Consider the following 18,124-nt stretch of genomic DNA (forward strand, 5'->3'; position numbering starts at 1 on the left):
TGTTATTTCTATCATTAGAAGATGGTTATGAGGCATTTGCTTGTCCTGCTGTCATTGTATATGTAGGGGTCGAAGACATATCAACAGCGCTGTATATTTTACCCTCGGACTCCATTTCCATTCTAGTATGCAAATAAACCTCTACTCCTTACTCTCTACAACGCGCACGGGCTGAGACCGGCTTCTCACAGCCTGCTCTATCGCTAACCTGCAGATGATTCAGAGCATGTTCAACCTGGCGTCGTGCATCATGATAACGCCAGTGAGCTACCACGGGGGCGTCGGCCACAAGCCGGTCATAATGGGCATCGGCGCGCTCGTCGTGTCCGCCGGCTCGATGGTGTTCGCCTCCCCGCACTTCCTGGCGCCGCAATACATGGTGGTGGACAGCGGCGCCGCCGACGTGTGCCCACAGCGAGGTCCGGGACAGTGCGAATCCTCGGCATCGTCCGGCGTCACCACCAGCGCCAACTTCTTCAAGTACTTCTTCATGGTACACACGTTCTTCGTGCCTCATCGTTCAGCTGCTGGGAAACACAACATGCGTCGTTTGCTCTTGGCGATACATTTTATTAATGATGCTAGAAATAACAGCGCCGCCGAGGTATAGCCATGCGAAACCACTATCAATCAATCAATCAATCAATCAATCAATCAAATGAGTAAGCGATCAGCAAAGTGACTGGGAGACAGTTGGACTTCCTACATATAATTTACGGTAATCTGAATGAAGAACGAAAAAAACAATTTTTCCCATCCAAAGGTAACATCTGCTGAAAGTCCATGCAGTAAAAATCATGGATATTTTGAGGCAATTTATTCGATACAATGTGCCCGAGATTAACACGAATATATTGCACTCTGTAAAGGGAAGTACTCTGCGTTGAAAGTGTTTGGTGGTCATATTTTCCATTTAATCTTTACCATGTATTCCATTAAAGATTAGGCATCTAACTAACAATGCTGGTTTCTTTATTTGAACTGCATACTTATATTGGGACATCTTGAAAGTAGCGTGCTGGAGCACCATGCGCGACCTTACACACTTTCGTTTATCAAAGTGACGTTTGTATAACTTGTACTTACTACAAACTTGCGATTTCGTGCAGACTGTGACGCGCTCGCGTACGTTCAACGAACCACGCGTTTTCTGTTAGATGCATCCAAAGTGAGTGGAGTCCTTAAGAAATGGGTAACCGACGGTGGGACCAAATATCTTGCCTTTCAGCACAGCAGACAAATGCTTTCACCGTTTGGCCGCGATCGCACCCATGCTTCTCTCGTACCAAAGTCACTCTTGAAAACAACTGGCGCGCGTGCGTCCCGTGCCAGCTTATGGCATTCTTCTCTCGTCGCAGCTAGCGCTATGAGGCGCCGTATTAGACTGATCGGTTCACATTTCATTACAACAGCAATGATTGACCTTTTCAACGAGAATGCCCTGGGCGTCGCCGTAATGCCCTCTGGGCAACGCGAGGGATAGCAAGATGGACGCAGAGTGACGTTTTTCCAAACAGTTGGAACAGTCTATTACCATGAGCAAAGAAAAAAAATGACGCAGTGTAATATAAAGGAGCCGGGAAGAACCGAGAGTGCAGGAGACATGTACAGCAAGAAAAATCTGAAGACAAACAGCACAGCGTCTGCAGTTAAAAGGATGTTCCACGTCCGCCGCCATGACAGTGAGTGGCGCTCGCTAATTCTTCCAGGGATTGGTTTAGCACACATACACGAAGACACACACACTAATACCCAAGAAAGCGGGTACATAGTAAGACAGACTATAGCTCGATTTGTCGCACGAGTCATTCCGAGATTGTGGGGTCGGCTCCCACCAGCGCCGAGTTCTTTAGTCATCCACTTTCGTTTCTCTTTTCCGTGTGTTTACATTTTTAGTGCAAAAGCAGGTAATTTTCTATACGCTTTACTTAGATTCATTATTTCTTGGCTTCATAAGTGGTTGTTACAAGGGCTTGGCAGTATCGAAGTTACAGGTATTTTAGATACTATCTTAAGATACTCTTTGGGTATCTTGTATCTGTATCATGATAAATTCGGCAAGACGTGTATCAGTATCAGCAGCTTCGATACATTATACAAAATATCGTGTATCTTAAGATACAAGTTACACCTACTGCAAAACTCACAAAGCGACCCCGAATCACTAACGGCAGTTATAGCTTATTCTCAGAAACCGTTATGCTAGCGCTTTCTTCTACTAACCAAACATGATAGAGACAATATAATGTTCTGAGGCACTGGCATTATTAATATAGTTTTACTAATTTACTTTCAATTATGCTCATAACAAGAATACTCTTAACTGCAAAATGGAAGTTAAACCGGTACTCATAGCATACCAGTTCGCTAGAAACAGTGCTCATACCACTTTCGAGATATACATTGTGGACACGTATCATGAAATCCATTGCAGTTCTAGCTAACAGTTAACAGTGTTGTTCTAGCTGACAAAACAGCAACATATTATCTGGATTATTGCAGATCTCTGCAGATTTTGACTAATTTGATAGCACTTTACGAGCGCCTGATCTAGACACTGCTAAATACCCGCAGGAACACGCCATAATAGAATTTCAAGCTGCAAAAGTCGGTGCGAAAAAAATAACATTGTTTCAAGTCACGTGAACTAAAATACGCAATTAGCCAGCTTCTTCCACGGCACCTGCACAAAATTGGTCAGTAGTTCACCATTGTTGAAAACAGCTACATGTCATAACAGTACGGCTGCTGTCACAATTCACATTTAGGGAGCAGCATGAGACTGTAAAGAAGGGAATGCGGAGCCGGCTTTCTCTGTACTGTCTGTGCTAACTCTATGATTCGAGCTTCTTTTACTGTTTTCCGCCGCAGGTTGATTTACTTTTCTACTGCTATCTTAAAAACTGAATGCATTTGACAAAGTAACTGCATTTTTATTTATCCATATATGGATAACCCGACAGTGTAACAGAACCTGCTCAATAGTTGCTGCGCGATTTCCAGACCTTCAAAGATCTTCAAAGATTCGTATATCCTTACATGTAATGTAGTAATGCTGAGCGCTTAGAATTATCAAAATTGTTTGATTTTCTTACTGTATCATTTCTCGTTTGATATATATGCATAGCTGGCTTCCTTTCTATTGTCCAAACCCGCTATGGTGTTTCTCCGTCTCGGAGTTCACATTTTACACCCTTTCCTTTGCCACTGTCGATGCGCCCATTAACAGTAATAATGCCACTGTCGATACGCCCATTAACAGTAACATTTACTGGGTACTGACACATAAGCACATTTTCGGCCCTGTGAGAAGTTGCGAACGTTTTTACAGTAAGCAAAAACTTTCCTTTGGCACTTCGGCCGATTGGAGGCTCTCGCACAAGAAACATGGGTGCCATACCCAATGACCCAGGTTGTCTACTAGCTTGGGCCGCTAGGTATGTATACTGACTGCTGTCTTACTAAGCAGACAGCATGGGCCACTAGGTCGAGAACAATTCATTCATTCATTCATTCATTCATTCTTCTTCTTTCTGGGGTATCTGCCCATTCCTGTCCGATTCCCAGAACAGATGGGCCAAGGTGACAAAAGCGTACGCAGGCTTATGCATGTGAACGATCATGTATACATGTATGTTTACAAGCACCTATGCATGTAGCACTGCCCAGAAAGAACAGTCCGTGCAAGATTAAAACGTCGTTGTACGCATCGTCTCTTCAGTCATGATAGGCCAGCTCCTGGTCAATGAAATAAATGTTAACCGTTCTGTAGCAATAAATGTCGCAGTTTCACCCGAAAGGCGAAGCATCAATTGCGATAGCAAGTTACTAGAGAGCTATACGGAGTAAGGGTCGTAGTTTTATCAGCTGTATAAACTTGAACATGCAGCAGCACCAGCAACGCGCAGAACTGCTGTCGACGCCGTCAGCGTTTTTCCCGCGTTCGCACCGAACGCGCGCGGCGTTTGTGGCTGTTGCCGGTGCCTCTGGATGCGGCTCGGAGGTTTTCGACAAGATCAGAACGGGACACTCGTCGAGCAGCGTCGGAAGTCTTTATCACCTTCTCGCCTCACAACGTTTTTATATTTTGATGCAGCAGCTGAACGTCGCCTCCACTCCCTCCCTCCCGTCCCCCAACGGCCTTTCGCGCGACGGAAGAAGTCGCGTTTGCTCTCCGCCGTGCATTCGCTCCCCGTGAAAGCGCGCGTCCCTCGCACGCTTTCACTCGCACATACAGTATACGGCGAGCGGCGACTATTTCATCGTCGTTGGACTTCATACGTACGTAACCTCATGGCGACGGCGACGATGACGCCGATGACAGAAATCCGCTTGAAGTGTCCATATAATTGCTATCGCAATAATATTAAAGTGATAGCACCCTATGTGCAACGGACCCCTCCGAGGCGTCGAGCGCGCCAATTGATTGATAGCCAGTGCAACGAAGTTTCAGTCAGGGCACTAATGCTAGTGGGGGTCGCTACGGAGTTTCAAATGGGATATATACAGTGATTACAACAAGATGTACTGTGTCGTGGTATCATTAGGGATTGTAGTTGGCAATGAGAATTCCACTTCGTGTTTCTGCTGATGCGCCCACAAGGTTGCGTGATTCATGGATAGCATGGTAATATGCTGCACGTTGCACAATAAAGCTATTGCCGACTTAGAAAATCGTTGACGGTATCTAAGACAATATTTGTCCAGCGCTGTCTGATGAGAAAGCGAAAGATGTGATTACTGCCAAATGCGGGCGATCGCCGAGATCTCCTCGTTTGCAAGCATATATATAATTTTACATTCCATCAAAGAGATAAGTGCTGCTGATAGTCGGCATGTTATCTTATAGAGAAAATAATCTGCTGTTATTAGATCCACCGTTTCTCAGTATGACGTATTATACAAAGTGAAATTAAGATGCGCATATTGCAAGGCTATCATGAGCGGTGTCTGCTGCTCCACCTTGAACTTTAACCGTCATAAGTTACGTGCACTTTGAACATTGTCATGATGATGATGAAGAAGCTGATGATGGTGATGTGCGCATCCGCTTCAAAATTGGGTGGTAACGTATGCCACCAAGCTCGTTCTTTTACTTTCCTGTGGGTTTGTCTTGAAATGCCTTTGATTGATTGCTGGGTATATATGGCGCAAGGGCCAGTTCTGGCCAAAGAGCACCTTGAATACCTTTATACACTAAGCTATATTTTGGCAAGTAAACCCCTGTAAACTGGGACGGCATCTATAGGCGTGTTTTAAAGAGGCATTACTTCATGTATTGAAGGATCTTAAGATTCATATGGCCAGTGTAGTATAGGATACAATTATCTTCTACCTGGTTAATGTTTCTCTAATATTTATCACCTCAGTATCTTGTGTCTGTGCTATGATACATTTGCAAAATATCTTTGCCCAGCCTTGGTTATTATTAACGAAAAATTGAGCGACTTGAATCCTTTGTTTGCCCTCGCTCGGAAGGGTCGAGATGGGTCGAGATGGGTCGAGAAAAAGCGTTGAGATGTCTCTGTAACACCAGATGCCCTTGTACATGTGACGTAATGTCCTCCTCTCTATGACGCAGGCGGGGCATGCGCTGCATGGCGTCGGCTCGTCGCCATTTTTCACCCTAGGCGTGGCTTACCTGGACCAAAACACGCCATCGGCCAGCGCATCTATTTATATGGGTAACTACCTTTGCTACAAGCCAACGAAAGTTCTACCAAATGCCCACCTGATTCAGATTGATGTGAAATGCTACAGCGCTGTAGAGCTGTGATTACAGAACTGCGCGACTCTGGTTCAATATGGCTGGGGACTCTAAACAATGCAGCAAAATGAAGACTGACAGAAGGAACACAGAAAAAAGCGCGCTAACGCTGACAACTGGTGTTGAGCAATAACTAGCTCCAAGAGCCTACACGCCAAATTACGAGCTTTTTGTTAGATGAGGACGGTGAGAAGCATGGCCCATGAAAAAAAGTGACAAGACTGTACTATAAGAAAAGCACAAGATACGTGCTTTGCCGTGCTGTCACTCGCCGTTCTCCATTATTCTGCGATATTTATCGTCAGAAGCCATGCTGTTTTTAGGCAACCACAGAACTAATTTTCCAGAAAACTTAAATTTTTATGGCCACATAGCACGAGTTACTTTGTGTAGTTTCTCCATCGCTTATAGAAATGTGACGATCGGTAAAGCATTGTTCAGTTTCTTTATCACTTCAGACATAGTTTTGACGTATAACACGCAACTCTATACAGGCGTGTGAAGCCAACAGTTAATGAAGCCAACGACAGCACAGGGGAAATTATTTTAGTTTTATTTGAAGTGTACAGATGATAAGCTAAAGGGAAATAAAAGTGGACGGAAAAAACTTGTGGCCGGTGGGAGCCAAATACAAAACCTCGACATAACGCGTACGTTGATCTACCTCAGGAGTCTACCTCTGGAGTGTTACGGTTGAGGCTGTTCGAACGGTTACTTTGTGAAGTAATTTCCAGGCCACGGCGGCCGCATTTTGATGGGGGCGAAATGCGAAAACACCCGTGTACTTAGATTTAGGAGCACGTTATAGAACCCCAGGTGGTCCAAATTTCGGAGTCCCCCACTACGACGTGCCTCATAATCAGAACTGGTTTTGGCGCGTAAAACCCCATAATTTAATTTTCTTCTGGAGTAATTAACGTATGTGTGCAATATGTGCCCCATCACTCATAGCCATGGTGGCGGACATGCAACATGCTTTTCACCGGTGGCGTCACGTAGAACGTGAACGTTAGCAGCGGGCAGCTGACCAATAAACTCTCCTATGCTATAATAAACCTGCCGGAGGCAAAACCCTCGCTATGCACGGCACAAGAAGTAAGACGCTAACTGAGGGGCACGATTTTTCTTAGCCACAACCACGTGAAGGTGAAGAAAGTGTAGAAAAAATATCTGTAGGTTGTTGCTGTGGATCTTCACCGGCGGCAAGTAGATTTTTTATCAACTTTCATTTCTGTTTAGCGTATTATTTTGAACACTTCGATTAAAAATACAAATAATTTCCCTCGTAGTTTACCTTGGCTTCGTTACCTGTCGGCTTCGTATGGTTGTGACAAACAAAAGTCGGACCCCATCAGGACTAGCGCGCACCACTGCTCCCATTTTTTGTTGCATAGTCTCAAAATTGCAAAATAAATGCTTCAATATATCTATTAAAATCTTGTCAGCTTTTGCAAAAGGGTTGAGAGCCGTATATACAAAATATGGATTACACTGCTTTCTGCTTAGGACGTTTCTGCGTTTTGCATGTCCGGAGCTCTGCAGCTTAGCTTCAGCTTAACCAAAGAAGATAGAGGGGTAGCCTTATTTCGGTAGGCGGGCTTATGACGCCATTTGCGTAGTGGTGTCTGTAGTAAATGCGTATTTAGGATAGTGCCGTCAAGGGTTCATATGTCTAGGCATTTCAGCAAGTAGCACCAGACGGAACCTACTGCTTTTATTATAATCTGTACCTCAGAAGATCAGCGCAAAATGTTTCCGTGCTCTGGGGTGCCTCGGTAGCAAAAAACACCTATTAGGCAACAAAACATTTCGGTTTCCATGCGACAAAACCAAGTGCGAATGGTATTTGCAGACATCCATTGCAAAAAGGCAGTCACATTTAAAGCACCTCTTTCGGTGTTCTTGCTGCGATGATTATTATGGACAATATTCAATATGCCACAATATGCATAGGTTATCATCGGTGCTAGACTACAACTGCAGCTGGAAAATCACTATTTGTGAGCAGTGTCGACAATGCCTTACGCGTCATTAAGTTTTATTAATACCAGTGTCGGTGAAAGGTTAGCTTAAAGCTTCTGGGCTTCACGAGTCCTTCCGTCAAGGCACGTGATTACGAATCATGCGTAAAATAAACGCTAAGCGACGATGGTGGGAGGTCCGTCCGCAGGAACTAGCACCACACGTAGCACGACGTGCTTGCAACCTGCGTTCCTGGAGGGCGCTAGGAATCTGTGCAATGCCTGTATGGTGAGTATGAAATAAAAGCTCCTGCACCTTTAAGCGCGAACCTTGCGTCAGTCGTGGTACCTTCAGCGATGGAGGTGCCGAAATTGAGTGACGGTGCGTTTCTTGAAATTCGCACATGTGCTCACACAGATGAAAACTATAAAGAAGCTGTGGAAACAACCACCTAAAATGTCATGTCGTGTTGCAGGTATTTTTTATGCCACATCCGTCCTGGGACCCGCCATGGGATTCCTCCTTGGCGGGTACTTCCTTTCAATGTACACGGACATAACCGCCGATCACTCAAAGTAAGTACATTCGTACTTTTAGGGCTGCACTTGGAGTCCTAAGTTGGAAAAATATTTGGGGAAAACGTGTACGTATGAGGTCTGTCTCAAAAGTATATGATCATGAATCTGAAAGGAAGGAAACGTCTTTTGGTGTAGTCATTGTTTCAATCCACTTAAAAGTAGTTCCATATTACTGTTTCCACACACTGAGTCCCGCTGTCTTTCTACTTCTTGAAACAGTCGTAGAACACCTTCTCGGGACATGCTGTTAGAACAGCCGTCGCGTGGCATTTGCTGTTCATTCATGTTTGAGAGAGTGTTCTTTCCAGGCGCCTTTTATTTTTCTGGAACAGCCCCAAGTAGCATTATTTCCTTATTTATCTGATATACCTTAGGGCCGAAGCATTACAGAAGGCAGTGGGAAACGAGGAATACAAGGTAAAAAAGAATGTGTCAGAGCAGTATGTGAAAACATAACGAATCAAGCATGATTAACATTACAAAAGTAACACGCCTATGTGCGGACAGTAGGTTATGTGCGGAGAGAGGCCATGTGAGGAGAAGGGTAGGTGCGGAGAGTTGGAAGCTTGATTAACCACAAAAGAAAGGCAGCATATCCAACGAGTTGGGATCTATATACAGCGAAGCTTTGTGTCAGTGCATAGAGAGTCGAAACACGGGTACACGTACGCACACACACACACGCACGCACGCACGCACGCACGCGGGCACGCGCGCAGGCACGCACGTGCACACACACACACACACGCACACACACACACACGCACACGCACACGCACGCACGCACGCACGCGCACAAGCTCGGGCACACACAAATTATACCGAGCATTTAGTTAAGTGGAGTTGCTGACATTTTTGAGGTAAGCGCCGTATGGCTCGCTAGCAGTTGTTTGGTCACCTCTTATCTGAGACACTTCATATAAAGCTTGAGACATTCAATCTCTCGGTCTGAGTTGAGCTGAACATGTAATAATCCACTTTTTTGTTTTTCAGGCTGGGCATGGACTCAACAAGTAACAACTGGGTGGGCGCTTGGTGGCTTGGCTTCTTCGGTGCCTCCATTGTCGCTTTCTTCACTGCCTTTCCCATCGCCAGCTTTCCAAGGGCGCTACCGAGTACGCAGAAGCCTGTTTCCCTACTAACGCGTTAACTGTACTTGACTGCATTTCCAATGAAACTGCACGCTCAAAACATGATTAGATATAAATGTGCGAAGCTAGCACTTGATATTGTACCAATGGCCTATAGACTTCTTTGTTTGTCGAATCATGTGGCAGAGTTATTAATTCTACAGACACGTGCGACGGCATAACTGACGGCTAGACAGCACTTGGATGTTAGTACGGGTACAGTATAGTAACAATCGCGAATTTTCGCAGCGGTACACATTAAATTCGACTACTTAACTCGGGTAAAAAAAATTGTCCCTCCTTCTTCATCCGCTACCGAGTACGCAGAAGCCTTTTTCCCTACTAACGAGTTAAATATACTTGACTGCATTTCCAATGAAACTGCACGCAACATAAGTTTATCTAGCCGTGAGCGGACAGAAACAGCCAGAGTTGCCCAGCTTACTTGGAAGAGTAAGATAAAGGACCAGTGGCTGCAAAGCTGCCAAGGGATCAAGGGTTCAAGGCACATCAGCTAAATAACTTAAATGTTACCGTGCATAAAATTCCCACACGACAAAACAGTTTTGATAAACACGATAACAATGAACCACTGATATCAATTCGGTCGATTACAATGTTCATGGGCCAGAACACTTTCGCTTGTAGGAAAACAAAACATGAATCCTTTCCTTTGTAAAGCCTATCGACGAAGCGAATGATTTTTATGTGTTTCAGATTGGTATTATCCTGTTGGCATTTCCCTTTTTCATGATAACAGATGCTTGATAATGTGTACCTATGTAATTTCAATCTGTGAGAATAATCACGCGAGGAGTTCAGTAGTGTAGATTAAGCTGCCGTGTGCAAGTGCGAAAGACGTATCGCGAACTTCCACACTTAATCGTCGCAGCCGCCATAGAACGGGCGAAAGATCTGTCGAGGCTGCAAAAGGAGAAGCGGATGCAATCCCTGAAGCAAGCGCCGAGCACAGCCAATGCGCAAGCTGCGCCGGACGCCCAGACTACACCGGGTTCGCAGGCAGTGCCAGATGTCCAGGCTACTACGCCGGCCTCCCAAGCTCTGTCTGATGCCCAGGCTACTCAGGACACCCAGGCTACTCCGGGCTCGCAGGCTACGCTGGATGCCAAAGGCGCGGCAAGCGCACAGAGAGCACCAGAACCCGGTGTCACGAGTGCCCCGCCCGATATGCAGATCGCGTCGGATGAGAATACCGGGAAGGAGAAGAGGAGCTTCGCCAACCACGTCAAGAGGCTCATATCCAACCCGACCTTCGTCTGTCTCACGCTCGCCGCGAGCGCTGAAAGTGAGTTCCGAATGCCAGCAGTCTGGGACGCCCGTAATTTCGAAATCGTAATACAGCCCTAGTTTGGGCAAGCAGGGGGCTCATTTTGCGAGGCAGGGCTGCGCGAATAAACGCACTATCATGGAAAAATGAAAGCTGCACAAGATGTTCCAAAGCAGAGCTCCATTCGCGAGAAATTAACTCGACGTAACGACCACCACTGGTCCGGTCACCAAAGTCTGTACATGCATTGGCCTCACATTACGCGTACAATCTGAAAACATGACGGCATTGCGCGAACTGGCGAAAGCGGGAACATGAGAACGCGTTCTAGTGAGCCCTAATTTGCTCGCATTTTAATTGTCCATGATCGTACACATAAACTGCACCAGTCGTTGTACGTATATACCTCCTTCGTCGTTGCTTTTACTATATCCGCCCTACTGTGCGAACTTCTTTGAAGGCACTTGTGATGTAATTAGGATTTTACAAATTGTGCGGTTCCATAATTAAGGCTTAGTTTCTGGGTAGTAAAGTTAATAGGGTGAGCAGAAATGTTGCAGAAGTTGCGTTTCATGATTGACAGCACCTTAACATTTCAACGTTAGTCTGGTATGAAGATTTACAAGTCTTTGTTTTTTTGTGACATGATGTACGCCGTTTCGGCTATTCTCGTGCTCCCTGGGAGACTGACTGCTCATGACAGCAAGTAAGGGACGTGAGGGAGGGGGGGAACATATATCTTCCCAAGTTTTATTAATTTCTATACCTCTAGCGAATACATCATTAATTACACGTCCGGCTTTTGCGGTGGGCAATAATTTACATGACGAAGAAAAGTATTTTATTTTATGTGCTAACTTGAAGGTAACCCTTCAAAAGCCATCTTGTTAAATAAAGGAGTAACGTAACAAAATAACTCAAGTCTTGCGGGCCATACAAAGTAAGATTACGGACCAGTGGCTGCAAAGCTGCCAAGGGATTTTCAAGCTAAGTTGAGGTTGCCAAAGCCCAGGCAATATCTCTATTCTATATAGAGTCAACATTTTCTCGAGCTTTTCTAATCTATGACGCGAGCATTTTGACGAGTAATCGATCTATTATAACTCTTGTCGGTGCCATTGGCTAAAATCTTGACCTCTTAGTTTCTCATGAGTTGTTGTCTTCATTGCAGCAATGATCGCGTCAGGACTCACCGGATTCGCAACAAAGATCTTCATCTCCATGTTTGGCATCTCGTCAAGCCGGGCTTCCAGCCTTCTAGGTGGGCTCGGACTGCACCGAGGAGCAATGTGTTTGACAGCTCAAAATTGCTGTTCTGCGAGTGCAATTCCATTTTCCCATTTCCTATTTACGTTTGCGCATCGCGATTTCAGTATTTACGGAAAGCGTTTACCTGTGGATTTTGGCAATTCATGCATTGGGTACATGGAGGCGATTGATACATAGCACCACAGCGGTATCGCTAACGTATAGCAACACGACCAACTTCTTTTTAATTACTTGAGAGTGGCAGTCACGAATATGTATTCAACTTTTCGTTAACTCGCACGATTAGGTCAACTTAACGACTTTGCGAACCCTCTTCAGTTCTAAACGAGCGTGTGAGCAGCCTTATTAGCAAAAGCGCTCACCACACTGCTGTGTGATCAGGTGTTTGTGTAAGAAACATTCTCCTCACATAAAAAGGTGACGTACTCTCTGGCTATTGTCTACGTATAAAGAAAATTTCCGTGCTTTATTTTTTATTGTTCTGCCAGCTATATCTTCACACGAAAGCTGTTTTTCTCTTTTTTGAATTATAATTTTACTCCAACATTTTTTCAGTGACCTCTTTTTTTTTAGTGATCCGTAATACGCTTTTCGTTATAATTGTATATTACTTGTTTTCTGTATTTTTAACATTGAGAAACAGTTGAAATTCTAAACAACATACTGTGGGTGTGATTGTGGCAGTTGGTTTTGTGATGACATGAATCGTTTACTCCTCAGTTGTCCTGATAGCCATTTTGGCTACTACTTTTTTTCTGGGGACGTTTAATTGTCTTTCTGTGTACTTTTGTCTCACTCGAATAAAAATATTGTTCGCACAGTCTCTTGATTCTGCGCTGTAAGTTAACTTGACAGTGTGCGAGCCGATTATCTTGACAGCCTTTGAATCTATCACCTTACTTTATTCTCTTCTGCACGAGAAACTGCTATGCCTCTGGCTCAATCCCCGCTGCGCATGCGCACTGCAGGCATTGTATCAGTACCGAGTGCTTGCGGCGGAACTCTACTGGGAGGCTACTTCATAACGAAGCTGAACGTCAAGTCGTCCACGATCGTGCGCTACTGCGTCGTGCTGTCATTCGTACCATGGTTCACAATCTTTGTCTTCATGCACTCCTGCCCCAGCAACCATAGGGCACTTGTCAACCTCACCTCTATTGCTACCAATGTCTACGGGTAAGAATCTATTGAGCATTGGTCGGTTACGCAAGCTTTCGTTTACGGCGGGAGCAATTGAAATCATGCTAAGTTGGAATTTTCCTCTGAATGCTTGCAATTCATCCTGACGCTGCGTTGCTTATTAGGACGCTTTCAAGACAGCTATTCGTTTGACTGGTCTACGGGGATTCAAGAACAATTAATTTATTCATTCATTCTTCTTCTTTCTCGGGTTTTACGTGCCGTTCATTCATTCATTTTAGCCAGATTGTCTTATGATTGAGGTATTACATTTGAAGTGAGAAATATGTGCGTGTGAAAGCACGTGTTTTATAGACAAGAACACGAGCCTATAACTGAAAGAATCCTCCAAAATGCAAAGAACCACAAACATTCAAAACATAATACTAGCTTGACTGTTGTGCACGGGCAAGCATGATTTAATTTCTTTAAGATTGAAGACACATTTTTGCAGTCGTAAATTACATAGAGAAATCAGATAATGAATTCCAATAATGTAGTCAAATAAAGGACCTAGGGTCTTACTGCTTCATAATATTTTTCCGTACCGACTGTACAGGGTTTATGGACAATCTAATAACGTATGTAATGCTCAGCCAAAAATTGTGCATTGTATTGGGGACGGTCAAAGAAAAAATTGTATTGTAACAAAATATGCCGCTAGTCTATAATCCAAATAGCACGGTTGTAATTAACAATAACACGTGCTTAAATGATGTACATCAGTAAAAGCAATAAGTATTGAAGAGGAATACATAGCAAACATTATATAAACACAGATAAACGAGCCAATGCAAGTAAAAAAAATGTTGAAAGTTTATAAAATCACGGAGTAGCAATGTAATCTTTAAGTCGGTGCATTCGGTTGGGCTACGTATGTGTTATTACCAGTTGTTAACTGCGCATAACGCGGGATCGCTTGAGAGAATCGGAGTAATTGACGCCATGGCTACGGTGACGTGGCGATGGTGTACGCAGCCAGAAGCTCACCTTCGGCGATCTCGAGCACAGCTGTAACGCGCACTGCAACTGCTCGCGCATCGGTTACGACCCGGTGTGTGGGAGCGACAACTTCACCTACTACTCGCCCTGCATTGCCGGGTGCGGTGACGTGAGAAACTTCAAGAGTACTAAGGTACGCACCCCTTGACTGGAACAACGCTGGTAGCCGAGGAAAGGCCGCGTCACATGTCGCGATTCTCTGCGATTCCGGAAGCAGTGGCCGCAGAAAACGCCGTCCCGTGGTAGCTGCAGCGAACCGACGAAATTTGGTTGGACCTTCTCGCAGTGGCGCTGCGTCTGACCAGCGCCTCTTTGACAAGGTCTGGCCAATGGCCGTGTGGCAGCAGAGTGTAACGCACATGCTAACGTGAGAGCGGCAGCACACGCTCGCTGCTTTCGCTGCGGCGGATGCTACGTCGGCACACCCTCGTAAACGAAACGCACGGAGCAAACCTATCGCGGCATCGGCTTTGGCACGACGCTGCTCGTCGGAGCGTTTCGCATCGCAGAATCGCAGCATGTGAAACTGGTAGAACGCTGATTTGTGCCTAATGTCACCTAAATACCTAGTGTTGCTTAAATAGGAGCGCCACATTTACGTTACTGTTACTGTACCAAACCACTGGCTCGCTTCGCGCACAACTTTATGAGACCATGCCTAAACCACGTCCATTGTTGAAACAGGCCAGTCCTACCGCCCCTGTCTCGCCAAAGGTAGTCATCAGGGCCCTTCTTGACAAAAACATTCTTACGCTAAAACTGCGCGTAAGAGCAGATGCTATGCAAGTGGGAAAGAGCGCTCAAAGGAGACGAAGCCGACAGTAGACGACAAAGGCGCCAACTAGCCTCACGTCGCACATTGTAGCATATGCTAGCCAACTATGATGTCGAACGCAATATTAGTGAAATTTGCAGGCCAATGGCAGATGACAGTCTATTACGAACAAAAGCTTTGTGAATTCAGCACTGAACTGATGTGCGCAACAAAACAGTGCATAAAGGAAGCCGGCAGGTCCAGGCGTTCCCACTTGGGTCCTCTCATAAACAATTACTACTAATCGAGTAAAATAATGCTGGTGAGTTTCGGTGATTTGACACGTATACTACCAGGGTGCGCATCATGATACAGGCCTCACTGTAACCACCTACTACAGCATACGGGAATTTGTAACGATCTTTTCCATATATCGTTGCACTCGCGTGCAGCTGTACAACCAGTGCACGTGTGTGAACGGTCCGACGCTGTTCATGGCCGCCGAGAAAAAGAGCAACGAGACGGGCAACTACTACATGGCCAAGCGTGACCCGTGTACCACTGACTGCCGCCTCATCTTGGTCTACGCGATCGCCATATTTGTCGCGCTCTTCTTCACTTTCCTGCTCATCGTGCCCGCCCTTACGGCGCTGCTACGCTCGCTCGACGAGGACATCAAGTCCACCGGCATCGGCGTCAACTACGTCGCCATCAGACTCTTGGGTACGCGGGCACGCGTTCTATCTGCATTCGACTGGGCTACACAATGCATTTAACCCTCTGAACGATTGGCCGTCACCCGCGAATGTAACGTGGTCATAAGTACCACACTAAAAAAGTACAGATCCGTCATCCCATGTAGCAAGATAAACTGATATACAATCTCACCGACGACGGAATGAGCGCATTGCAGTATGAAACAAGAACCGTTGAAAAAATGTTTATATACAGCTCTATTACTAAATTATAGTGATATTGAGCCTATAGAAGGTGATACACTACCTAATTCGACTTTCGTGGAAATCGAAAGCAGTTATAACAAAACGACGCAGGGAATGGAGCTCGCGGAGGTGACGGCATTAAAGCATGAGGGCGCCTACGGCAGATGGTCCCGAAGTGGTGCCTTGTTCGGCGGAGAGCGCCATTTCCCTGAAAGGTTGTAGATGAATGTAAAACGACACTAGAAGCATTTTATATAGCAGGGAAGCGGAATGTGCTGACATGAAGATGAAACGAAGAGAGACACGAACATAGCTCTGGAAAACGCGCCACAAAAGCATAGAACAGACGGAGACTCCTATAGGCACAGACACAAAACGCACTATACTTTAGGGACATATACGAATCCATAATAGCGATAGTTGTTTTGCATGAACACGAAGAGTGCTTATGCGGATCGTTTCCCTTCTGAACAAAATGCAAAGCGGACTGAATGTGGGAAGGGAACTGTGGCATTTGGTTTCCCGAGAGCTTAAGTAAACATTGAAAGAAAGTTCACCACGGTTGAAGCGGTGTCATTGCCTTGTCGCAAGATTTACGGTGCCTGCAGCTCTTTCGAAAGGGAGGCTTCCGAAGTAAAACAAAAATAGAGCAGACACCGAAGTATTTTATTACTTGTGCACCGCGAAGACGTTCTCGTGAGCCTCTTCGGCTTTGCTAGTTATTTCACATTGTAGCTAATGTTCTCCATCTTCACTACAAAGGCCGTTCTTTTTCATGTGAATGACGCCTGGCGATATGCGAGGCCTGCGCATGTAGTACACTTGCTTAGAGCGCGTAAGCGACATTGTGCGCATCAATGAAACAAACCTTGGAGACCGGGCTTTCAGGCAGGGGAGGGCCCATGTTACCAAGCACTAAACTTTTACGTACGCGCAGCCGAATTCGTCCATGATTAAGTTTAGCTTAAACTTGTTACAGAACGGTACGAAGTCTCCCTCTGTACGACCACTATAGATCCTGAGTCGAATGCGCGTTCCCACCATCTTCGACAGGCACCATCCCGGGCCCGATATTGTTCGGTCACCTTATCGACCGCAGCTGCGTTCTGTGGCAAGGCACATGCGATGGTGGCTCGGGCGCCTGCGCCGTCTACGAGAACTCGGCCATGGGCATGAACCTGTTCCTCATCATGTTGGGCGTCAAGTCGGCGTCCATAGTGTTCTTCTTTTGCGCCTCACTTAGCAGCAACACGGAGGTACGCTCAAGCATTTCTGCAGCCCCGCAGTGCGCGTGAAGTCGAAGTAAAGATGCTGAATCATGCAAAGGCCTTCGATACCACGCATGCGCTGCCCTTTCTTGCAGGATATATGCATGTTTCATACTTTTCTAGTTACCTAAAAGCTTTCACCACTCGTCATATGAAGTTGAATTGATCGGCTGAGTTGACCAGGTGACTCAGTCGAGGAAGGGAAAAAAAGCTCAGTGGCGTAAAAGTGACCCCGCACACATTCATTCTGCCTAGCAGCATGTCATCGTCATGGCGCGGTACCTGAATCATTTTGTAGCTCGCGCCAGGCCAATGATCGTCTTTGTTGGTGGCTATTGTGTTTGCTTTGGTTAACCACATGAGACACTTGTAATGTCGCTGCGGCCGTGGCGACGCCAGGCCGAAAATACGTCGCCAAAGTGCATTTCCCCGAGCGTCTTCCATGCGCTCGATGAAATCGCAATTTCACTTTAAATGTTGATTCTAAACGTGATGAACGCAGGCCATCTTGTCAACCGACGCCTGGAGTGGCGCCTCTAGCTGATGCGGCCGAAGACGACGCGCCCTGCAAGCAGCAAGGATCGGGTGGTTCTCTTAACGCGGACACCGCCGGCAAGGAGGAAGCTAAGGAAGAGGGCAGTGACAAGATGAAAGTGGCGCGCAGCGAACCCAGGGATGAAGCAGCGAGCAAGGAGGACACCGTCTCCAGGGACTGAACATTCCATAAAGCAAAAAAAGAAAAAAAAGCGCTAATTGAAACAGCAATAAAAAGATATGATTCCTCTCAGTTGGGTGGACATTATACTAAACTCAACGGACGTTGGCTTATCCAAAGCTTTCTTTTCTTTTTCGCTTAATCTTGACTGAAAGGACAAAACACTGGGGGAGTGGGGAAGGTGTGCGTCATTGCCTGGCAAGGTGTTGCGCCACAACGGCGTGCGAGAAGCAATGACAGAGGGCGAAATAAAAGTAAAAGAATAACGAAA

The 18,124-nt window shown here is 45.8% G+C and overlaps 1 protein-coding gene across 1 annotated transcript; it reads left to right on the forward strand.

Annotated features, from left to right (window-relative positions):
- The first annotated feature begins 214 nt into the window (after nt 1–214).
- LOC119445209 (solute carrier organic anion transporter family member 4A1) lies at nt 215–17,854 on the forward strand. Its single transcript, XM_037709532.2, has 11 exons — nt 215–493; nt 5,582–5,684; nt 8,205–8,304; nt 9,301–9,422; nt 10,330–10,743; nt 11,897–11,986; nt 12,963–13,170; nt 14,152–14,308; nt 15,382–15,652; nt 16,924–17,155; nt 17,641–17,854. Exons 1-11 carry the CDS (start codon nt 215–217, stop codon nt 17,852–17,854), a joined length of 2,190 nt encoding a protein of 729 aa, XP_037565460.2.
- Nucleotides 17,855–18,124: the final 270 nt, after the last annotated feature.

This window comes from Dermacentor silvarum, chromosome 3, assembly GCF_013339745.2.
Source record: "Dermacentor silvarum isolate Dsil-2018 chromosome 3, BIME_Dsil_1.4, whole genome shotgun sequence".
Taxonomy (NCBI): Eukaryota; Metazoa; Arthropoda; class Arachnida; order Ixodida; family Ixodidae; genus Dermacentor; species Dermacentor silvarum.

Coding starts and splice junctions, on each gene's coding strand:
- LOC119445209 (XM_037709532.2), top strand. CDS start 215: ATGATTCAGAGCATGTTCAACCTGGCGTCGTGCATCATGATAACGCCA. Junction 494..5,581: donor TCTTCAAGTACTTCTTCATG/GTACACACGTTC, acceptor TCTATGACGCAG/GCGGGGCATGCGCTGCATGG. Junction 10,744..11,896: donor GCTCGCCGCGAGCGCTGAAA/GTGAGTTCCGAA, acceptor TCTTCATTGCAG/CAATGATCGCGTCAGGACTC.